Source organism: Somniosus microcephalus, chromosome 3 (assembly GCF_052327205.1).
Source record: "Somniosus microcephalus isolate GS21.2 chromosome 3, FLI_Smic_1.0, whole genome shotgun sequence".
Taxonomy (NCBI): Eukaryota; Metazoa; Chordata; class Chondrichthyes; order Squaliformes; family Somniosidae; genus Somniosus; species Somniosus microcephalus.
In genome coordinates this window covers 311,563,611-311,588,930 of record NC_140989.1, presented here as the reverse complement: position 1 = coordinate 311,588,930, position 25,320 = coordinate 311,563,611, and the positions used below count along the sequence as shown (strand labels likewise).

Genomic DNA, 25,320 nt, shown 5'->3' with positions numbered 1-25,320 from the left:
TGGGGAAGCTGAAATCAGTGAACTTGGTGTTAGTGGTTGATTCACCTTATCTTATTTATCAAGCGATCAGTGCAGTTAAAGAACGATGTGTTGTTTTTGTTTTAAATTCTCATTTTTGTCTCAAATTGTAAAATGCAAGGGTTTCTCCCCTCTGCATATGTTGTGGATTCCTGAGTCAGTTTGACTTGGTCTGGTTTTCTACCCAATTTAATTTGCTATCTTTTTGTAAGAAACGCAATCCCAACCCATGTGTTGCTGGTGGTCCACTGTCGGGGTTAGTGCAATATGTGGAGTGATTTGTCGTCTGAGTCTGGAGGTGAGATTATTTTCATTGTAATCATCTCCACTCAAATGTCATTTTTATCATGTTCCTATCATTTGAGTTTTAATAATTCAAAATAAGATTAATATGTTTGCAGTTGTCATGGCCAATATTGAGAACTAAAATAGCTCATTCAGTTGACCAATCATGGCATCTTGCTAAACAATTGCCTTTTGTGATCACAACCAGATAATAATCATCTGTGATGGATTACTGGAGGACAAATTGTTCCAGTCTACATTATTAAAAAAATATATAATCAACTTCTCTGCAAATGAGTTCTTGTATGGTGGAGACATACCAAACTTGTAAAAAGTATATCTTGTGATTTCTGAACTTCAGAAATGTTTGTGCAGTTGTTAATTTTAGTAATGTTTTCTGTTATTTTCCAGCCTGTTAAATGGGTTGTCACACCAGCTGACAAAACGAAATATGATGAAATCTTCGCGAAAACTGACAAAGACCTGGATGGTTTTGTCTCTGGAGTAGAGGTCAAAGATATCTTTCTCACCACGGGTTTGCCTCCAGCGACACTGGCTCATATCTGGTAACTATTCAGTATTTGTTTAGTAGTAATCATGATACCACTTTCATCCACTAATTAGAACTTGTCCTAAATGTCCATTTGAGTTGCTACAGTTTCAATTTATTTTTAAGTAGGTATTTTAGTCAATTATTTTTAGTGTTGTAATTAGCCTGGTCATTCTTGAGCTAAGGAGGGCAAAAAATCTTCTGTTCCTGATTGCTATTCAGCAAAGTTGCACATCATAAGATATATTCAACTCCAGGTGTTTCTTAAATGAGCTTATTGTCATCAACATTAGGTGAAGACAATATTTGGCCCCTACAGTGGAATAGTTTGCCAGCGCGCTCTATCTGGCTCATACATGAACAGTGAAAACAACTTCAAGATCTATGTGAAGATAAATGGGAGATTCATTGAGTGTATCTCACTCAGCAGGAAAAAAGAGTGCAGCAAGGTTGCCTGTTACTGCCTATATCTTTGATGTCTTTAACAATGAAGTGGTAGATGACATCATAAGGAATGCTCTCGGAAACGTCTGTTCCAGAATTGTGGTGTTCATTTTTGTAGATGATGTTACAGACTTACCTGATTTTAATGGATACCAATTTTAGCTTGGATGCAATTCTTCAGAATTCTGCCGGGAATAGAAAGAACTTGCATTTATATAGTACCTTTCATGTCCATAAGATGTCCCAAAGTGCTTCACAACTTATGGATAAATTTTGTAGTGCAGTCAGTATTGTTATGTAGGCTTGAACAGCAAATGATTTACCAGATAATCAGTTTTGCTGCTGGTGCTAGTAGAGGGAGGAATGTTGGAGAACTCCCTGCTCTTTCTCAAATAATGCCATGGGATCTTTATGTTCACCTGAGGTGGCAGACAGCCTCTGTTTAATCTGTCATCAGACAATACATCCATGGTGGGGGTAAAAGGCACTCTGGTCAAGCCTCCAACGACAGCGAAACGAGCTTTTGGCTTTGTGTTAGCATTTCCATTTCTGAGTAGGAATCCCGCTCCAGAAAGTCCTGGCGAGTAGAGACCGGCTTTGAAGTCTGGGTTGACATCCAGCGGGATACCCGCATTCCGTGGGTGATGGTGGCCCTCCCTTCATCGTATGGGTTTTGGGAGTCCATAAAACCTTCCAGCCATATAGAACTAACCACCCTATTGGCTGGTATAAAGATGGTTCTGGCCATGGAAACAGTGTTTACTTCACAGCCTGTCAGACTGTTAATCAGCCTGCGAATCCTTCCACTGCTTCACACTGTTCTCCAAGAGAAGAGTGTGAAGATATAAGATCATAAGAAACAGGAGTAGGTGTAGGTCTTTGAGCCTGCTCTGCCATTCAATAAGATCATGACTGATCTTCTATCTCATCTCCACTTTCTTGCACTATCCCTATATCCCTTGATTCCCTTAATATTCAAAAATCTATAGATCTCTGTCTTGAATATACTCAATGACTGAGCCTCCACAGCCCTCTGGGGTACAGAATTACAAAGATTCACAACCCTTTGAGTGAAGAAATTTCTCCTCGTCTCAGTCCTAAATGGCCGACCCTTTATTCTGAGACTGTGCCCCCTAGTTCTGGACTCCCCAGCCAGGGGAAACATCCTCCCTGCATCTACCCTGTCAAGCCCTGTATGAATTTTGTATGTTTCAATGAGATCACCTCTCATTCTTCTCAACTCTAGAGAATATAGGCCTAGTCTCCTCAATCTCTCATCATAGGACATTTCCCCCCCCCCCCCCCCCCCCCCAATCCCAGGAATCAGTCTCCTATGAAAACAACAACAGTAAAATCACAATGACGCTGAAATGGATAATAATTCTGTCCGAACAGTTTTTCTTTATGGGCCAGAGTCCTACACTTTCAATGGAAGAACTTCTTTTGGCTCATGTATGAGGTGCAAAACTATGGTGCGAGGGGTTTTTGCAGCAAAAAAGGGAAATGTTTGCAGCAAGTTAGGTAGTTTCTGCTGAAGCTCTACACCAACTTGTGAACCAGTTTTTGATGGGATATGGTGTGTGTCTCTCTTAGAGTCAGGGTGCTTCCTGTCTGCCTAACGAGAGCTCAAAACCAAACTTGTCAGTTTTCTGGTGACTAATTAATGAATACCCTTGCATGGAGAGGGAAGGAGCAAAGATAAAGTAAGTGATGTCCCGTTGGGGTAGAATTGCCTCTAGTATTATACTCCTGACAGGAAATTGCAACAGAATAAGTCATCTCTGGAAGACTTGGCCATCTGATATTTTAGCCATGCAGGTCTGAATGGTGGTGTTGATGAGTCTAGCTCATTGAGAGGACCTGGAGAATAGACCCGTTACTGATGTCTGGCATTCTTCCTACTCAGCCCTGCAAGCCAGTATCTTAACTGATAAGGTGGTCCTAGCTGGATGGGCAGTGGGAAGCTTACCAATGAGGAACTCTAGTTACAAGATTTCTCAGTAGTTTGGTTTGGAGAGTCTCAATCATGGTGAGCCAGTTTGGAAGGACCGAATCAGTAATTGTACTGCTGGGTATTTCTCCACAGTTCAAGTGGATTTAGTCTAAAATTTTCACAGGTCCATGATTAGTGACGGCACTGAATAGTATGTGGCACAGAGGGGGTTAAAAATGGGAAGAAATATATAAAATAATTCATATTTTGAAAACTCTGCAGTTAAACTACAATTTTTTGTTGCTGCAAGCTTAGTTTAAATGTGCACAATAACATGACAAAATATTATTGTAATTTCAATCTTGGGAAACTGACTCAAATCTAAGTTGGGTTAATTCTACCTGCTCTATACTAAGTGTAGCTGTTGAGCTGCCTTAATTTTCTGCCTTTACAGGGCACTCTGTGATACAAATGATTGTGGAAAGCTTTCAAAGGAGCAGTTTGCCGTGGCGCTACATTTAATAAACCAGAAGTTAACTAAAGGCATTGATCCACCTCAGGTTCTCACAGCAGAGATGATGCCTCCTTCTGACAGTGCACAAAAGGTAACAATTTTTTGTTAGCATGGCTTTAGCACTGCAGTGATGTGACCAGCTTTGAACAGTTCTTAGGAGGACGACATGTGGGCTAACCCACCTGTCCCAACAGTGGTCCTTAGCTTCATTTTCAGGAGAAATAAAACTATTTGCGCTGATTTGAGTAATGATTCAGACTTGGGTATGTCTATAACAATTGAAATAAAATTATTACTGAATCCTTATCATTATAATCATTAAAGCTTTTGGTATTTCTGTTGATTTAGGAAAGTGTGCGATAGCATGACGGGTATAAGAGTTAGTGAATGTATTAGTGAACAACATCTGTTACTTTCACTAAAATTGTCCCTTCCTGTCATATGATGGTTTCGCACATTCTTCTTGTAAATCCTCTGCCCTTATCATTTCCTTCCTGCCATCTGCTGCAAGGCTAAAGATGGAAACTCAGCAGCCATAATAGAAAATGGGCATTTCTGTTGAAATGGAAGATACAAGCTTCATTCAAAAATACATCAGTGGGAATATGAAATTGTAGCATGATATGTGCTGTAAAACTGATTTCAGCAATAAAATAAATGGCAAAATTCTCAACGAATAAGAATTTCAAAGCTGTGTTATGAGCTGTTGCATATTTTTTAGATTCTGACTATAAGCAGCTCAAGATGTTTTGTTCCCGTTTCTAATTTTCTGTACGTGTTTTGATTTGGTGGTTATTAAAGAAAGCTAACTGCTCTTGATTCTTTTAGTACTCTTGTGAATCATACAATATAGATTTTTGTTTGGTACAAATGATAGAAAAGATGAGTATTATGACACGAAAAAGAAACAGAAAATGCTGGGGACACACAAGCAAGCCAGCATCTGTAGAGAGAACAAGAGGAGATAGGTGAAGGGAGAAAAACACAAGAAAATGACGCTGCGGACTCGAAAGGAGAAGTTAACAAAAGCAGGAGACACTTTCAGACAAGAAATAGATGTTAACAGATACAATGAAACAAGCTAATGTAGTGAGTGCGCCACTGTTCAAAAAGGCAAGAAATGGTGGATTTAAAAAAAAAAAGGAAAACCCATAAAGACAAGTCTGAAATTATAATGGAAATGCTGGGATTCAGAGGATACAGCTGAGGTCTGAAGTTACTAAAGTCAGTGTTAAGTATCAGAATGCCCAGCAGAAATATCAGATCCTCCTTTTAATTCTACACCGAGATCGATTAGATTTTTGAATATTAAGGGAATCGAGGGATATGGGGATAGTGCAGGAAAGTGGAGATGAAGTAGAAGATCAGCCATGAATGACGGAGCAGGCTCGAAGGGCCAAATGGCCTACTCCTGCTCCTATTTCTTATGTTCTTATCCTGTTCCTGAAGCTTGTGTTAAACTTGGCCAGAAGAGTGTACATTTCCTGTGCTCGACTCTTGCCACTTCCTTTCACAACAAACGGGTTGCTCTTCACTTTGACTTCTCATTCCTGCTCTGACTTTTCTTTGGCCTTGTATGCTGTTCTGGTCATTCACTTTTAATTCCAGACCTGCATTTGAAGGTTGTTTTTTTTCAAGTTTCCATTTCTCGCGTTTTCCAGGGTTGGGTGTCTCATTGCCTTAATTAGTTACTACTTTCTGTTGTGTTTTAACATCTATCTGTTGTGTATTTAGGAGTATCCCTTGTATTATCTAACAATCTCCTGCTTTTATTAACTTCTCCATTTGTGATTGCGGTGTTATTTGTTTGTGTTTTCCTCCCATTGCCTTTCTCCCCTCCTTTTCCTCTGACTATTAAAGTTTTGTACATCTCGCCATCTTCAGAAGAAGGACACTGTCCAAAACATGAACATTAATCTGTCTTTTTCTCCCTTCAGATGTTAACTGCTGTGTTTCCATAATTTTCTGTTTTTGTTTGAGATTTGAGAGTTGCATTAAAAAAAAATGAATTTATTTGGAAATAACTTTGCTATTATGATAGCCTATAAATTAGGAACATTGCAGCATAGTAATTCTGTTATTTTGGCTGGTGATACAGCATTTTTCTCCAATCATTGCACATTGGTGTGGTGAGGTAGAGGTTTAATCCTCTTTCCCCTTGCTATTAGAGTAGAACCCAAGTGAGGGAAGAAAATAGTCAGGGGAGGGGAAGAATAATTTTAATTTTCTACGATTAAATAACAACTTCCACCACAAATTCTTCTAAAGGAGAAAAGTGTGTTGCTGACAGTCTAATGCTTCTTTTGTCTCTTGGATTTTTTTTTTTCCTTCTTGAATTTCAGGTCAGTATGGATATTAATGTATCTTACTGAAACAATATGATTGCGACTGGAAATTATGCATTTTCTGAGTGTGCCATATTAGTTCTTTTGAATAACTGTTTTTTGAGTATTCTGTGTTCTGGAAACACTGATTTTTATTTTGTTCAGATGCTGCTTGACCCATAGCAAATATTCACTAAGAATGTGGTTCTCAGAAGTTTGATTTTCCAAAATTAATCCAATTCTGTTTTGTAGCTTTACTAATTCTTGCTAAACCTTTCTTTCTTGCATTCTACTTGCCTCTGCTTTGCTACAGGCCCTATGCCTTTCTCACTGTGCCAGCCATCCTGGCTGCACTGCTTTGATGTCCATAATATGTGAATAACGTTGGAAGCCTAACGTAACACTTCTTCGTTAAAAACGCAAGGTTAGCATTATTATTTACTGTTTAATCTATCTCCTTCTGTTCACCCTCTTTTGCGCATGATAAGTACACGTTTCTTTTTCAGATTGCCTTTTTTTATTCACTTCGGATTTTTATAAAGCACAATTTTGAAAAAAAGTTATATAGTCTACCAAGAAAAGAATTCAAGTTTCACAATCTTCCATTGGAGTTGAATACTAAACTAAATAATCTGTTCTTTTGAGTTCACAAATGAACTAACAGAAGATTGAAGCAATGTGGAGGGGTGGGGAGGGAGGGGGAAGAACTGGCAGAGGACCGCATTAATCAACTATTGTTCATATGTATATTTTGCCTAGTTTTTCTCTGCTTGCAGTTAGTATTAGGGTCAGTTTGTGGGACATCTAACCTTATTACAATTGTCTCCGTTTACATCCAGTTGTTGTGCTGCACCTTAATCTGGTGCTCAGAATTAAACTTTTATGTGCCATTCGGTCGTTCATGCCTTTGCAGTTGATACCTGTTTGGTGTGGATTAGTCAGTTTTGTTTAGTTGTGTTTCAATAACATGTTGGAGCAGCAGAATGTTTGATGGGCGAGTTCAGGTCCAGAATTATGCTTCAGAAAGTTGAGTTCACATGTGTTCTGTTTAAACTACAAAATGATATTTAAGTCACGAAATAGAGTAAGCCAGTGAACTTTTAAACTGATTTTGAATTCACATGATTGTAACTGTTAGATGCTTAAATAACATAAAACATACTTTCCACAGAATGGAGCAACCCTGAACACTACAGCTGACTTTTCAGCCATCAAAGAACTTGATTCTATACACAATGAAATTGCTGATCTTCACAGGTAAACCAAATGTTTGTCACTGTGCTGTGCTCTGTACAAAAATACCTCCAACTGGGCAGAGCTATGTCAAACCATGTGATAACTTAACATTGTACTTGTTTGCCTTACCATAAAATAACTCTAAAAGAGATGGCAATTATTGTATTGAATAAATTAGGCTTGATATTGCAATTATTGTTAATTACAATTATTGTGTTTTTAGAAATACCTTGTTGTAATTGTGTGACTGAAGCAAAATGTCACTAAGAGGTGACGGGATCAGTGCAGGACATCCTTATAGGCTTACAAAACACCACATTCACTCTTTGCCTTCTTCCTTGCCCCACTCTTTACAAAAAATATAAGACATATTGAGGAGGTCAGAGCATTTTAATGAAGCAGCTGTTGTCTGACAGTTTTTGACACTGGAGCATTTTTAAAATCAGGTTTTATGCACACAATTTCTGAATAAATCTTGTATTGTAAAGCACATTTTTCTTTTAAAGTCTTGTTGAAGTAATTATACATTTTTTATAACTTGTCTCCTTCCCTGTCCCTATTTGTAGTTATTTTCTTTCTTGCTAGGTCCCAACTTGCCACAACTGAGAAAAGGGAAATGAACAATCTGTTCATATGGCTGTGACAGTAAGATTCTTTCATCAGTCACCAGGGGAACATGAGAGCAGTACAAGTTGTTTTAGCTACCAGTATATATTCACACTTTTTGTTGGGAAACATCTCATTTCCACTTGGCACTGATGACGACTTCCTCCCCAATGGCTCAGCTGAGATTAGGAAAAGAGTGCGTGGGATTGTAGACATAGACCAGTGGCCGACTATTGTGTTTCCTGGCCCCTGCAGGTGTTTAGTATCTTCTGCGTTCCTATGGTGCAAATTTAATTTGTTTTATGTTAAAGTACCAGTATACAGAAGAAATCATACAATGCTAAATTCTCCATTTTTGCATAAACATAGAGATATATTATTTTGGACTATTCAGATCTTTCCAGGCAGCTGGAATATAGTTTGTTTGTAAATCCAATCTGGTCAATGATTGTGTTTTGCAGATAGAAAATGAAAATGTATTAAAACCATTTCTGGGGATGTGCTGGATAATCTGTACTTATGGTTTTAAAAGAAGAAAGGAAGAACTTACATTTTTATAGAGCCTTTCATGTCCATGGGATGTCCCAAAGTGCTTCACTTTTGAAGTATAGTCATTGTTTTGTAAAGAAAGAGAAGACTTGCATTTATATAGCGCCTTTCACGACTGCCGGACGTCTCAAAGCCAATGAGGTACTTTTGAAGTGGAGTCACTGTTGTAATGTAGGCAAACATGGCAGCCAATTTGTGCACAGCAAGGTCCTTCAAACCGAAATAAGATAAATATCTAATCAACCTTTTTTGATGCTGTTGGTTAAGGGATAAATGTTGGCTGCAACACTGGGAGAACATCCAGCTCTTCGAAAAAGTTTTATGGGATCTTTTGTATCCATTTGAACATGGCAGATAGGGTCTCAATTTAACATCTCATCTGAAAGTATGCACCTCTGAAAATGCAGCCATTCACACAGGTGCTTAGATTATGTACTGAAGTTCTGGAATGGCGCTTGAACCTAGAACCTTTTAATCCAGAGGTAAATGAGCCAGCCTGACTCAGATTGTCAAACGTGAAACTGTAGGATTTTATCACCACTGCAGTACTTGGGATGGTGTTGCCTAGGTGAACTGTCTTGTAAAAGGCTGGTTGTATCACCTGGTTAATCATGTCTTACACTACAGTCATTTGTAATTTATTATCTTAATCAACTTGAAGATTCATTTTCAAACATAATGAACAGTTTTTGCTGCAGTGGATAGATATCTAACAGCATGAAATTCCATTAGCAGCAACAGTGGTTTTTATAGAGTGCTGTTCTGGCTCAGGTGCTTAGCTTGATCGAGTGCTCTACAATGACACAATAACATCTGGTTGGCACTTGTCAAGCTTTGTCCATCACTGTCTCATTAGTCCTCAAATACCGTAAACTTTTTTTTGTTCTCAGAAATTGGCGTGTTTCTCAGTGTGCTTAGACCCATTTTTTGATAGCTACTTGCTCTGGATGGCTTCAGCTGTGATTGTTTAACATAGTTAGTGTTATGGCATCTTTATGAAATCTATAAAAGCATTTTAAGTCACAGTAGCCCAAACCTTCCCCTGCAGCCCCTTTAGCACGAATGATAAGATTAATGCACTTTTTAGAATTGAGAAACTAAAGTGTAGGACCAAAGCCATAGTGCACGATAGTACAGACCCCACCACTTAAAACGTCCACATTTAAAATAGGCAGTTGCCAAAAAGTGATTACCTTTAGCCAGTTGCATTAACGTCAATTTCAAAATTACCAGCAAAGTGTTTTAATCGCTCCCATTTATTTCGGACAGAAACAGCTGTGCTTATGTACTAGTTCCCAACTCATTACACTGGGCTATTTTTTGTTACATTTCTCTTAGTTTTATTTATGTTTCAGCTACAGGTATCTTTAGCATTTTCTGTAGGGTGAATTTTAACTGCTCTCTCTCTCTGGAGGTACACCATCTCATTTACTGTGCACTTGTATGTGGATCAAGCCAGCATGTGTGCTCTGGTTACATTCCACTCCATGGCTCAACGTATTAATATACAGAAACTACTGTGCCAATGGGAAGTTTCCAGTGCTTGCACAGACCCATCCTTCAGGTGACCTCTGCCCACCTCTGAATGCTGGACACTAGGCCTAGCAGGCGGCCCCTGTGTCCAGCGTTCAAACAATACAAATAGCATGAAACATGATGGAGACACATGCCCATCCACATAAGGGCAGTGTCCCTGACCAGACTGGGCCCTGGAAAGCACAAGGGAGGCAGGAACAAGTGAAACATATCCCTGTGTTATGAATGATGTGGAAGAGGTCACTGATGTGAAGAAGGAACAGAGTGGGAGGTAAAACAGATCCCCAAGGGACCTCCTGAATTAATGGAAAATGAGTCAGAAGTTAACCAATTACAGCCCAGGTAGAGTGAGATGTGAAGAATAACTGAATAACCAGAAATATAGCTTGGGTGAGAGGCTGAATGCTGGTGACTTTTTAGAAATGCACTAGCAAGACCTTTTCAGAGACTGGCGATGTCAAAGGCAATGACTGACACAAAAGAATTTGAAAAACTCTAATTAAAAACAAGTAGATAGAAGACGAGGTTTGTTCAACTGATTATTCATCAGCAGAGGGATTCTTCTGCTTGATTGTGGCCCAAAAAATGTGGTCCGTGGCTTAGCTCTGGAGTATACCACGGACCTGCAAAAAGAATATGCCCTACCCAATGGCGGCCCTCCGCCATAAACTTGCTCTCTGACGCTGCGAGTCGGAGGGCAGAGTAATGGCCCACGGATCCCATGGACGCAGCCTGTGCGGAAGCATACCTGGGATCACGTGGGCATGGTCCTCCAATCAGGAAACAGATTGTCTTTCATTCATTTAAATTATTACATTACTTCATTACTACAGCCTTTAAAATACATACAGATTTAGCTTTTATTGTGGGAATTCCATTCATTATTCATAATTCCTACTTCTAAATAAATACTGTGCACTGTGCAGAAAGGTATGAAATGTAAACGTTAATTTAAAAAAAAAAAAACTGCAGCTTTAACATACACTAGGATTGCTTCTCATTTAAGCTTTTAATGTTCCTGGATGTCATTTGATTTTTTTTTTTTTTAAAAAGCATTTTTTTCATTTCGGGTATCCCCTTACGCCTGTGCCTTTTTTCACCAGGTGGTAAAATTTTCGTATGTAATTGCTGGGCAGTTGGTGGGCAACTCTGCACCAGCAATTAGGTTTTCGGTGGCGGTGTGAATGGTCTGTCAACATGTATGTTGACAGACTGCAAGTTTGGGATTTAGCGCATGCCATCATACCCACTGCAAAATCCGGCCAATGAGTCTCTCTGGACAAGATTTTTGTGCGTGCGCCTGCGAAAAAGATATTAGTCATACTGGCGCTTGTTTGTCTTCATATAGCTGCTACATTGAAATAAAATTAAATCTGGCACCTGCAAAATGCATCTCCTTAGAAAGCATTAAAGATCACCCATGACTTTTTTTCCTCAAGAATTTCCACACATGCCCCTCCAAAGTTGTCCATTCCTTCCATGGGGACCAGATTTCCACAGCCAAGTGCCCATTATCAAGTGTGACCCTGGGTAGTGAGGATCTGCAGGTTGTATGACGCTGGGGAGGTGGGCATTGCAGCCAAACCTGACCCAGTCCTCACTTGCCATTCAATTCACACACACTCTCACACTTCCCGCAGGGGTCACTGGATAACGATCAGGAGTGGGAGTTTTGTCCTGCATCTCCTTTACTCAGGCTATGCCAAGCCAATTTTAAGCACTTATATCACCACCCAGCTGGAATCTGTAGCTCAACACAGACTGGAGATGGAACCTGGTCTGAATGGTTGAGCCACACTTTGGGTAAGCTTGCAAAGCCATTAGGAGAGCCTTGTAACTAACATTTTAACATGTCTACAAGCTACTTATTATGCTTATTATCTTCGCCCAATGTGTGCGAAGATAATAAGCATAATGAGTAGCTTGTACTCGTTAAAATGTTAGTAAATAAATATAACTAATGAAGTACATAATTTATTTGCATTGAAACATAATCCCTGAGCTATTTTGCATATCTTTACCAAATCCAGCTGCATTGGTAATTCATTTAATGAATGGTATTCAAATTTTTCTATGTAAGGCACCCCTGCAAATATTGACACACTTCTCTGGACTCCGTGTTAACTTGAGAAAAACAAGGCTATCATTGTGGAATTTTTTTTTATCCGTATGCAGCAACAGAAATAATGGGCTGGATTTTCATTGAGGAGGCGGGTAGGAGGCGGGACTACAACTTTTGGGGTTGTAGTCTCGCCTCCATCGAGTTCTAGCCGGCCCACGCGATTTAGACTTGATTGACCTTGTTGAGCCCGCCCAGCGGGCTCAGCAGGCCAATTAAGGGCTACCCGGCAACAGGTGACGTCACCGATTGAAATTTCATCTGTCAAGACCTTTTGACAGATGAAATCTCAGTGTTTAACAGCTATTTGAAGCTGTCAAACACTGACGATCTGTACTCTAAGTTAATTCCTTCCTCTCGGGATGATTTAGAGATCTCCCCGGAACAGAAAGCAGAGGCTGCAGATTTTGACAGCCAGCGGCCATTCTGCTTTCTGTGCTGGTGAGATGAGGGACTCCCAAGACCTGAAGGAAGGAAGGCTGTAAAGGTTAGTAGAACGTCTTTAAACACTTTATTCAGACCAAACACACTTACCTCTGCACTCATGCACCCATCACTCACCTGAACACCGGACATCTCGACCCCTCCAAGCCCTTCAGCCTGACGGCCCGCCTCGCTAACTTGGAGTGGTTTGGAGCCGTCAGGAATCCCACATTTCAACAATGAAAATAGGGATTAGGCTAAAAACTGCCTGTTAATTGGCACTAATCCCCTTCCCGCCTCGGGGAGGCAGGTCACAGTGCGGGGCGGGTACCCACCTCCTTTGAAACTGGCATGGAGGCGGGATGGGGTGGGGACCCCCGATTTCGGGATTTTAAACCCCCACATGCCTCCAATCCCGATTCCACGGCCCAATGAAAATCCTGCCCAATGTGTGCATAAATGAACAAATCGAATGGGTGTAAAAAATTATGATTTAGTGGTAATGAAGTAATAAAAACTGGTCTATGTCTACACAGTTTATTAATGAGTTTCTTCAAGAATGATTTGTGTGTTTTTTATGAAAATAAGTATGAGTATGAAAATGTCTGTTTTGCCCAGTGAGTGATTGATTAATTATTTTGGTCACCTAGGTGTCTGACACAAGCAGAAAAGAATCACCATGCTTGAGTCTCCAAACCAAGCTACTGAACAATTTATACAAGTAGAGTTTCTGTTTGAATGATATGGAGTCTGCAAGGAGATCAAGTTCAGAGAGCTTAGGTACAGGTTGGCAAAGCCAAGACTTGGGAACCCTCAAATGTAGGCAAGAATACTGTTGGAGTTTAACCAGCTTAAAGCTTGCTGCTTGTCCAGCTATGACCTTTTGGATGTAAACTTGCAGGTTCATGTGGAACCAAGTGAAAAGAATCTTTTCCCCCAGTGACATTTAACCCTTTAGATCCTATTATTAAGCCAGGCTAGCTGGTTAGACATTACTAGTTTGAGCCCTCGCTAAGTGTACTGCAGCCAGCAGAAGTAACATGATATGTAGCGCAAGTGATCACTTAAATGTGACTGTTGCCGCCATCCTCCTGACCACTGCCTAAACACACAAACACAACAACCCCATATAGCTAATGAGTGGACTGAATCTTGACACAACAGTTATTGGAAAGCAATCCCTGAAGACTGGACAAGAGACCGTATATCCCAGGGTTCGATGCCGACAATTATTGGGTAACAGAGGTCACCAAAGTTTGACTATAATGTTTGTAAATGGGACTAGTTGGAAAGTAGCCTATAATACTGTTTTAATGATCTGTAAATAGAAGACTAGGGGTTCAAATCTCCATCGGCACTATTTGGGAGAATTTCTATCTATTTCACAGTTTAGACCATAAAAGAAAGAGACTTTGTGGTAATAGATGCTCCATCTCGGGCCGCCTGGAATAGGCGCAACCTCCACAGCTGAACTCTTGTCCATTGATTACAGAACAGTGATTGTGACAGAGATGATCCAGTGGTCTCGCACTCCTGGCAGAAAAGGTGCACGTGCAGATTAGTGGCAGTAGTTCGTATCTGTTAGGTGTTGTCATGTTTTCTGGTTTTTACACTGCGTATTTTCTTAGGTTCAGCATCACCTACCATTCCTATATGTGGACCTACATTCCCTACAAACCAGAACATGTCTTAACGTGCCTAATATACCTTACTCTGCACACTGGCTACTGGAAAGTTCCACATATTAAAATTCAACACCGACAGAAATGTGTTTTATTTTGTCACTGGTGTCAGAAGGCTTCTTGAGTGTCATGAGTTTGACCCACAAGTGAAATATTTGTAATTATTTATCGCAATTTCTTATATCCACATTTATGATGGGTTTTGCAAACCCTCAAAGCACCCTCTAATTAAGGTTCTGGATGGCTTTTCCCCAATTATCATTAGAATTGCTTTCTGAAAATTGTTCATCTGAAAATTTTTGATTTGCCACTTTTTTTCTCAGTAACTGAAATTTCCATTGTCCAAAATAAGGTTTTAAACAAAATTTGAATTTTGTTTTGCATATTTCACTATTTTATTAATTGAATTGTCTTTTAATGGCTTCATTAAACTTTTTACTTGAAGGCAGCAGCTTATCCAAAATGCATGGGCTTGGACTTTATATTTCTGCCCAGAGCTGTGGGGTGGGAGATGACTTTGGATTGCGCAGTCTGAGGTGTACAGTGTGCCTAATTTCCCAGGATGCTTCAGTATCCTTCCGTCAGCTGTACTTTTCTTTAGCTTCCAACAATTTTGGCTCGGTTGTTTTTCAAACTTACTGGAAGAAAAACTAGATGGCAAATTGCAGAAGCTTTATTTGGCTAACATTTATAGCAATGTACAATCGTGTGTATGCGAGAGAAACTGAGGGGGAAAAAATGACAGTTTACTGGTCATGTGTTGTAGCTTTTGTTTATTGTTCTATAAACTTCAGAAAGTGTATTATGCTGTTTCAATGACTAAAGTCAGCAAGAGAGGGGGAGAGAGAGTCTTCATTAACAGTAATAGTTCAACTAATTTTGAAACAAACAAATTATCTCACCTGTGTTTGGTTGATAATTAGAAAAGGTAAATGCTAATTGCTTATGACTAAGACATATTCTAATTACTGACACATATGTGTGTGGGAGAGACTGTCTTTGCTCATTCTTAGTTGATTGCAAAAATCAAGCAAGTCAAATTTTGAAATTAAATGAAGCCTCTTTGGAGGAAATAGGAAGGAAGTGGAGGAGGAAAATGTGTTGAACTGAAGGGGCATCTGAACTCTTGCCACCTGCTCTTGGAAGAAGCAGTGGAAATGGGAGGAAGCGGATAGAGGTTATGGGTGTGGTAAGTGACGGCAAAGCAAGGGAGAGGGGAGGAAACTGATTAGATGGGTAGTATGAAGGGGAAAGTAAAAGGTTGAATGGGTAGTGGGAAGGGATAATGGGAAGGTGAAGGGGCACAGTAGCAAGCAGGTGGGGAAGGATGAATGACTCTGGAGGAATCGGAAGGGAGACTCTGAGGGCCATATTTTCCCCATCCCAAATTTAGCCTGTACCAGTTGGTGGCCTCTTTCCCTGTCACACTATGTATGTCACCCACCTGAAAGAAAAGAAGACAAAGGAAGAGTTGGGGAAATAGAAGAGAAAGAGAGACAGCAGCAGAAAAGACAAAGAAACAGCTACACAAAGACATCAGACACCATTAAGAGAGAGATCATATTCTCTGGCTTACCATATAAAACTCCACAGTAGATCGACTTGTACCTTAATTAAAAATCTTGGCTAAGAGTTTCCACTTTGGGTGCAGTTGACGGTCCGGGTGCAAATTGCGCTCAAAATTGCGCTAGTTCCAAGAAGTTTTTTTTGCTGCAGTTTCCGCTCAAACTAATTTGCATATCAGCAAACATAAAATCTTCCATGAACTACCGCAATCGGACAGCGTTTTGGAACGTAATTTTAAAAATCTACATTAAAAATATTCTTGGATATATTGAAGTGTGGTAAACTGGTGCAGTTTTATTAATACAGCTGAAATGGATTTATCACAAATTAAGCATTTTTATCAGATTGTCTAGTCCACCACCTGTGAGTAACCCATTTTTAAATAACTGAAAATGACATACAAACAGAGAAAAATAGGAGCAGGAATAGGCCATTCGGCCCTTCGAACCTGCTCCGCCATTCAATATGATCATGGCTGAACCTCTATCTCAATACCATATTCCCGCTCTCTTCCCATACCCCTTGACGCCTTTTGCGTCTAGAAATCTATCGATCTCCTTCTTAAATATATTCAGTGACTTGGCCTCCACAGCCTTCTGTGGTATAGAATTCCACAGGTTCACCACCCTCCTGAGTGAAGAAATTTCTCCTCATCTCAGTCCTAAATGTCCTACCCCGTATCCTGAGACTGTGACCCCTCATTCTAGAACCTCCAGCCAGGGGAAACATCCTCCCTGCATCCAGTCTGTCTAGCCCTGTCAGAATTTTATACATTTCAATGAGATCCCCTCTCACTCTTCTAAACTCTAGTGAATACAGGCCTAGTCGACCCAATCTCTCCTCATACGACAGTCCTGCCATCCCAGGAATCAGCCTGGTGAACCTTCGCTGCACTCCCTCTATGGCAAGTATATCCTTTCTTAGGTAAGGAGACCAAAACTGCGCACACTACTCCAGGTGTGGTCTCACCAAGGCCCTGTATAACTGTAGTAAGACATCCTTGCTCCTGTACTCAAACCCTCTTGCAATGAAGGCCAACGTACCATTTGCCTTCCTAACTGCTTGCTGCACCTGCATGTTTGCTTTCAGTGACTGGTGTACAAGGACACCCAGGTCCTTTTGTACATCAACATTTCCCAATCTATCACCATTTAAATAATACTCTGCCTTTCTGTTTTTCCTACCGAAGTAGATAACTTCACATTTATCCACGTTATACTGCATCTGCCAGGTATTTGCCCACTCACTCAACTTGTCTAAATCGCCTTGAAGCCTCTTTGCATCCTCCTCACAGCCCCACCTAGTTTCGTGTCATCAGCAAACTTGGAAATATTACATTTGGTTCCCTCATCCAAATCATTGATATATATTGTGAATAGCTGGGGTCCAAGCACTGATCCCTGCAGTACTCAACTAGTCACCGCCTGCCACCCTGAAAAAGACCCATTTATTCCTACTCTCTGTTTCCTGTCTGTTAACCAATTTTCAATCCATGCCAGTATATTACCCCCAATCCCATGTGCTTTAATTTTGCACACTAACCTCTTATGTGGGATTTTATCAAAGGCTTTCTGAAAATCCAAATACCCCACATCCACTGGTTCTCCCTTATCTATTCTACCAGTTACATCCTCAAAAACTGCAGTCGGTTTGTCAAACACGAATTCCCTTTCATAAATCCATGTTGACTGTGTCTAATACCGTTGATATTTTCTAAGTGTCCTGTTATCACATCCTTTATAATAGACTCTAGCATTTTCCCTACTACTGATGTTAGGCTAACCGATCTGTAGTCCCTGTTTTCTCTCCTTTTTTAAATAGTGGGGTTACATTTGCCACCCTCCAATCTGCAGGAACTGTTCCATAATCTATAGAATTTTGGAAGATGACAACCACTATGGATCCACTATTTCCATGGCTACCTCTTTTAATACTCTGGGATGCAGATTATCTGGCCCTGGGGATTTATCGGCTTTCAGTCCCATTAATTTCTCCAGCAATATTTTTTTACTAATACTAATTTCCTTTAATTCCTCCTTCTCACTAGACCCTTGGTTCCCTAGCATTTCTGGGAAGTTATTTGTGTCCTCTTCCGTGAAGACAGACTTTAAAGAAAACTATACAGAAACATTTACTAGTTACATTGGTGTACAGTAGTCAGTTTCTTAGTAAATTAAAAAATATTTAAAAGCTTTAAAAATGTGCCTATTGGTGTCCTTGTGCCTGAAAAAAAAGCGCAAAATTTTAAGAGCCTCCTCGAAGGCCTGCTAACGGGCACAATTAGTGGAAACTTGCGTGATGATTAATGCGATCTGGGGGCGTGGCCAGTTTTGTGGTTGGGTGCGTGATGTTTTTTAAACTAGCGCAAAAAATCACAGAAACTCCTATTTGCACTGACATAATTTGGGCTTGAAATTCAAATTCCTCGATCTTTTGCATTGGCTTGCCGATTTCAGGTGAATTGCGCCAAAGAAACCAGCACAACCTAGCGGAAACTCCGGACCCTTGTGTTCACACACCTTGTCTACAAAATCTGACCCCTCATTTGTATCTGTTTTGTTTCTTTATAAATTCTTATGTCCTTATTTACAGTGGAAACTATCTATGTAACTTGTCATTCAGTAATGATTAAATGTATACATTAATTTGTCTTTTGTGTCTTTTTTTAATATCTATTCAAATTTTACTTGCAGGCCTCTGCCTTTCCTAAAAGCTTGGGCTTGTTGCCTTGTTAAGCTATGAGGCTTTGAGCTGAGTTTAGATTGTGAGTCTGAGCATCTGCAGTGCACTACCGATCAGTCAGCTATACTGATGGAATATTTTTCTTAAGTTTCTAGTGGTTTCTGGTCAGTTTTTTTCACTTCAATACTTAGCCAACTCGCACACAAATTCCAATTTGTCAAACTCTGCTGCACACATCCTATGACCTGCTCACCTATGACCTTCACTGGCTCTCCGTCCTCCAATGCTTTCATTTCAGAATCTTAACCTTATTTACAAATCCTTCTGTGGCCTTGCTGCACCCTACCTCTGTAATTCACTCCAGCCTTCAGTCCCATTTCTGCTCCTCTGACTCTAGTCTATTGTCAGTTCACATTCCTCCTGCACCACCATCAGTGGCAGAGCCTTCAGTTTTCACGTATCAGCACTCTGGAAATCTTCCCCCAAACCCCTCCAGCTTGCTACATGTCACCTAACTTTAAAAAGGTGTCTCGACTACATTTTCAGCTCCCTCTCCTAACTCTTGCTTTGTTCTGTTCCTGTTATAAATTGTGTTTGGGATGTTTTGCTATGTTAAAGGCTGTATATAAGGTACTAGCTGGGGGGGGCCCAGCGTTGCCAGGGCAGTTCAGAGGGCCGCGCAGTTGATGGCCGGCCGCTGCCACTCCCCCGCTCTGTGTCTCGGGCCGAGCGGTTGTCAGGCCCGGCCCGAGTGACCCCAACTCACCTCCTGCTCCGGCGGGCCGCCGCAGCTGGTAAAAGCAGGGGGAAAAATGGCGGCAACGTTTCGGGAGGCTGCAGGATTAGGTCCCGCCCATGACGCACCGATTGGTCAACCATTAGGTCACTGAACTGTAGGATTGGTCAACCATCACGTCACTCAACGCTAATGAGCAGTAGGATTGGTCAACCGCTAATGAGCGGATTTTTGAACGTTTTTTGTATACTGTCCGAACAACTTTTGTCTGACCAAAAAGTAAATATGCCTATGACACTCCCCTGATCATCAGCTTTCTTTTGATATAACATATGTGTAGGTACGCTCTATAACTTTTGAGTGTATAGCGGACAGACAGACGGACAGACACCACTATCCTTTTTTATACATATAATTTTTTTTATATATATGTTATTGTTGCTTTCTCAATATGTAACTGTTTGACTTCCACAAGCAAGGAGAATTTCCTTTGAGGTATTTTGATATGTCTTAGGCAGTAGCTCAGTGCATCATTACCAGAGACCAAACAGCTGATCACCTGCCTGCTCTCTTGACTGCAGGTTGTGTGGGGCTAAAGGAGCGAATAGAGGGAGGGAATTAGACTTGCCCCTAAAAAGAATTGTGTAAAGTAACTAAGTAAACCTTTGTGAGCCCTCCCTAAAGCATTTGTTTAACAGAATAAAATTAAATGCTGCAACAGTGAATAGTTGAGCTTTACCCACAGGGTAGGCACCAGGTTCAATCCGCAGTCTCTGCTGAAGTAGCTTATCTGTAAGGGTGATGCAATTTGTTTTCAGCTCTCATCAATTAGGGAGTGAAAAATCAACTGTGTTTCCTGTTTTTGATCATCGTCCATTCCGCCCTTGTTGAAGTGTGTGCATGGATGCTAGGTGACGACACGATTGGGCTTAACTATGATGCCTTCTGTGGTCAAATAGCCTGGTAATGCTCACTGTCGAGGCTCACACAATAAAAATGTCTTCTGGGACTGTGTGCCAGAGCGCACTCTACCCCAGCAAGAAGTTGGAGAACCTTCAGAAATGAAGTGGGAAAAAGATTTTTTTTTAATCAGAATGAAAAATTGCATTTTCTATGCTATGCTTCAGCTTCACTAATATTTCTAAATGTAGCTTCTTCATTTTCTCCATGCAAACAGAGAGTGCAGCTGTAGTCTGATTTTGCTTGAGCGTTTTTTCTAAACTTGATCTGATTTGCTCCAAAAATGCCTATCTAAATTTTCTGTGGTAAAGTTATGAACTTGCCAGGATAGTCACTGATACTTATTACAGAACTGACTAGAAATTATAAGAAAATTGTAATCTTGCCCCTTCTTCAAAATGTTAACCGTTAATGATTTACTCATTGTAAAATATTGAAGTTAGGCTGCAGTGCCCCTTTAAGAAAGGCATACATGATGACATGCTGTCAATGTAATGGTGTAAATTCCTTGTGGACTTGAAGAGGGAATTGTAAATAAAGGCCTCTGGAGCTGCAGCTGAAGCAAGAGTATATTGCTCTCCAGCTGACACATAGCCCTAGCAGCATTTATCTGTTTTGCTGAATTGATTCCTGTAAATTCGAGGAAAATTTTCCTGTTGTATATTGTGACTTATGATCTACCTAAAATACTTAAGTTGGTGATATTCTTTTATTACATTATTTTTTTTAATAAATTAAAATGTACTGTTCTTAACATATGACAGAAGGTTCATTTAAAGTCAACTCTGTAGGTCTTGGTTGTTTTATTGAATCACTAATAAATTGCATTTAAATTGTGAGGCACCTACATAATAAATATCCTCATCAGTTTGATTTGACAACTGATGGGTGAATTGTCCATTAAAGCTTCGATTACAATAGTCAATAATGCTAGGAACATCAATTGAAGCTTAACCCATCAGATCATGTTTACAACTTGGAGAAATTCTAAAGAGCTTTATCGAGTGCGCATCAGAGGCTGGAAACTAAAGATCAGTGGCTGTCTGAAGCCTTGTGGCAGCTTGTAAACCAGAGGCTTTAAGAGAGTCATAACTATAATTTGCATGTGGTACTCAACAAAGTTGTGAGTGAATGCTAATGCCTTGATTTAATGGTGCCTAAAAATGAGCCTGAGACCTTAATTTAATACCTGTACTTTCATTTCACTTCCTGTTCTTAACGGCCTTTAATTTATTCTTATTGACCCATAGCCTCCTTCAGTTGACCTGTTTGTTTCATCACTCTTCTGCTGCTGCCTTGGCCAGTGTAAGTCGCCCTCATACACTGTCACACAGCTTGGTAGCCTCCTGCTATTTATATATTCAGTTTCCTCAGCAAGCAGCAGTTGTAGTGTAATTAAACAGAGATTCACACCAGAGAATTGTCGATTTAAATTTAAATGCCCAATCAGGCATCTCGTGGGAAGATCAAGGAAACCATCCCCCAACATCTCCTCCTGCTTCCCCCCTCCCCATCAATAGTAAATGAAATGAAAGATTAAATCCAGTGTGGAGAGTCTCTCGGGCTGTGGTGTTTTCCACGTGACTGCTATTTCCTGGTGTCTGAACTGATTCTGTAGAATCTGAAGCCCTTGTCTGCGTATACGGTGCGAGAGGGCAGGCTTGCAGATGTTGGAGAACGTCAGCCTTTGCTGACTATATCATGCAGGTCTGCAGTCATAGGATTCACTCTCGACATTCAGTTGAACTGCATTTGATTTTGAATCCCACACTTGTAATGCTAAGCTCAGTGCCAAGTTAGAATGAAGCAGAATGTGCTGCAAAAATGATGCGAGTGGTAAGAGATTGTTTAAAATCTCCACGGCACCGCTCTCCACCCAACGAACGGTGAGTCTCAAAATTATCGGGCGGGGGGGGCTGCTGTGAGGAGAGGGAAAATGTGTTGCGGGGTAGAAAAGATAACTGACAGGTCAAAAAATAATTCTTCAGCAATGTCTGCACTGCCAGATGCTTTTTAATGGGGACTTATTTCGAGATGAAATCATGCAAGCATATTCCTGTTTGCTATTGATGCGATATTATGTGAAATTCTCACATAATGCACATAGGTGGAGGAATTAATATGTAGTGTAAGAAAGCCACATTGCCAATAATTCATGTATATGTTGTATAGTTTAATAGTATACCAACATTAAAGTGCTGATTTTATGCAGTCAAAATCCATTATTAAAAAGAAAACATACTGGAATTATATTATTGTCAGATTCTGAAGGCCATTGTTTTTTTTAAAACATAGGTTTATTGTAAAAAAGCAAGTTATTGTAAAACTTACCAGTTTACTGGCATCAGCAAAAGAGTGTGTGTAATGGTAGTTTAAAATTTAGTGTTTTAACACTGAATAATGTTGTTTAATGGTGGGATGATCTTTTTAGCTCCTCCTCTTCCTCTAGCCTCTAGTTTTGATTAGCTGACGGCTCCATAGCAACAGTGACATTTGTGGTGAGAAAACGTCTCATTGATTTTCGCTTCTCTATTTCACGAAACCCACTTCTGAGATCAGACATTTTCATTCCTCACTGAAATTGGTCTTTTCATTCGTAGTTTAAAAACATATCCGTACGAGGTATACGGAGAACCAACCCAGGCCCCATCTCAAGCACTAGATCACTGCCTGAAGATGCATTTGAAGGGCGAGTCAGGGTTTGGGAGTTGGTTGGCTGTTCCTGTTGTCGCCGATGTCCTTAAATATACCTGCCTTGTCTGCTGGTCTTCCAGGGAGAAAAGCAGTGTAGAAGTGGAAATCAAAGAAAAAGAGGAGGCTATCGAGCAGCGAACAAGTGAGGTCCAGGTAAGCGTTAACTGCACCAGTTTTATTTCTAAATTAAACGATCAGCATCTGCAAAGTCATGTTGCCCTTGCTGTATTTTTCTGGCTATTTTTCAGGAGCTGAGATTTTGCCAATTTTAATAACGGTGAATGATTTTAGTTACGGTATCGGTCGGTTACATGATGAAGAATTTTACTGAAGGCACGCAGTAGCTATTTTCATGGAGAAAATTGTACTACTGTTGGATAAAATATACTTGTCATGATTTTCTGTGACATTTATTGATAGACACATTAAAAATATATTAAGCAGTGTTTGAAAAATTGTGGATGAAAATAGGAAACTATTTTTAGCACATCCAAATTTTCTAATTGTTCGAGCACAGTGACGTTTTAGCTCGCACAAGATTAGTCTGAAGTAAAAAGCTTTTTCAGTTCAACATTATGTTGTGCATATTTTTACCTGAGACATTGATGTACAGATTTGATAATTAGTTTATTGTCAAACACTGCTAATCGGATTCCCTGTGATTTAGTTGCTTAGATTTCTCTAGTTCCACGGTGCTCGCAGCAGTGACTATAAATTGATCAGTAAACAATTTACACGGCAGTTTCTTCAGATTGCAAGTTTTATCTGCTCCAGTTGCTATGGCGGCTTTGATGGAGGAATTAGCTTGGCTGGATAGGGGATGGTAGAAGGTAAACTGTCCACTTTCTTTTTTGCTAGTTATTAATATAACCGTAGCAGACATTCATAACCATTATGAATAGCTCCAATATTTTGCTGTGAAATTCACTCCCTAAGTAATATAGACAGAATATTAAAATATCAGCATCATACCAGATTATAATTGCATGACACAGCACCATGGGTTGCTCAAAAAATGGTATCGGTATTCCTATTGTGCTGTGGGATTTAGTTCAAAATAAATTGGTACCTTCTACCTGTAATAGCATTTTAGGAGGTCAGTAAGCAAACATTCATTTTCTTTTTGCAACATACTAATCTTTTGAGGTTTGCAGCTTAGCATTTTTGGCTGCAGAAATTAGTACAGATTTTAATTAGCCATCCCCCTCTTCTGTGTTTCACTTTATCTTGTGTTATGATTTTTTTTGGCTGTTTTACCACACCAGCTTTGATATGCCTGCTCTTTACTTTTTTTAATATTGTGAATTAATTGTAATCCAGATATGTAGAAAAATATTTGATTGTAATTTTGATATTTTATTTTATTTTTTTAAAAAGAACAGAAGTGCTGGACAGGGTAAGCTGTAGAAAATAACACCACTTGCTAGTGCTACAAAGGCAACATTTTTCTTCAGCGGCTACTGTAGGTAATAGATACCAGGTGACACAGGGATAATTATTACATTTGATCGATGTTGGAATAATGTTCGGTCACTTAAGGAGCTTCCGTCTGTTCTGCTAAGTCAGTTGCCAAGGTGGTTTGAATGTATGTAACACTTCTGTTTTGGTCATACTATAATGGAAAGTTGTGAAACCGAGACCAGATATTTTCTCAAATTGGGAAAGAAAATTTACCCCCAGGTTACTCATGTGCCTGGTTTCAAAATGCATTTGGAAGAGGTCTGGAAATAGATTGATTACCCATCCTCTTAGTGGGGGACATGCATAGAGCAGGGAGATATGAGGAAGGGGAGAAATATATCCTTGTATGTGGATAGTCCACAGTGTTTCTCATGAATCGTTTAGAGTCCAGAGCATGGTTGTGATGTTCAGCTGCTAACGTAATTTGTTACCTTTTAAGGTAACTGCTTAAATATTCCTTGTGGGAATCCAGTTACTTGCAGCTGTCTGTAATTGTAGCTGAGATCAATTACAGGTTAGGAAATTGCTCGTACGTTTTAAGCTCCAGGTCAATGGCTTTTTTTTTTTCAAAAGGTTGTTTTGCATCTGAACTTTGTAGTGTGGTCTTGAGTGTAATGGATGTCAACTAGAGTTTCATTTATATAAATATCCAAGCGGGAAATGCTGTGCATAGTTGACAACTGTCTACTTCTGGTGCAGACATCATTGTTCCCATTCATGTGGTGACGTAGAAAACAACATTTTGCATAAACAGGAGCTGCAAATGATTGGCATATTTGCTAATAGATAGAAAAGAAAGATAGAGCTTGCATTTATTAGTGTTTTTCACTACCTCAAGACATACCAATGCACTTCGCAGCCAATGAAGTACTGTCACTGCTGTAACATCGGGAAACGCAATTTTCACAGTGCAAGGTCCCATGAACAGCAGCGACAGAAATGACAAGATTATTTGTTTTAAAGATGTTGGTTGAGGGATATATGTTGGCCAGGGTACTGGAA

At 39.9% G+C, this 25,320-nt stretch overlaps 1 protein-coding gene across 6 annotated transcripts in view; it reads left to right on the top strand.

The window, feature by feature from the left end:
* The window catches only part of eps15 (epidermal growth factor receptor pathway substrate 15), a 176,742-nt gene that overhangs the window by 66,825 nt on the left and 84,597 nt on the right, over positions 1-25,320 (top strand). For all 6 annotated transcript variants that reach the window (XM_085982913.1, XM_085982914.1, XM_085982911.1 and 3 more), the window contains 4 exons: positions 715-869; positions 3,685-3,835; positions 7,240-7,325; positions 22,938-23,010. In XM_085982913.1, the coding sequence (XP_085839039.1) occupies positions 715-869; positions 3,685-3,835; positions 7,240-7,325; positions 22,938-23,010 (465 nt within the window). The remainder of the gene's footprint in view (positions 1-714; positions 870-3,684; positions 3,836-7,239; positions 7,326-22,937; positions 23,011-25,320) is intronic.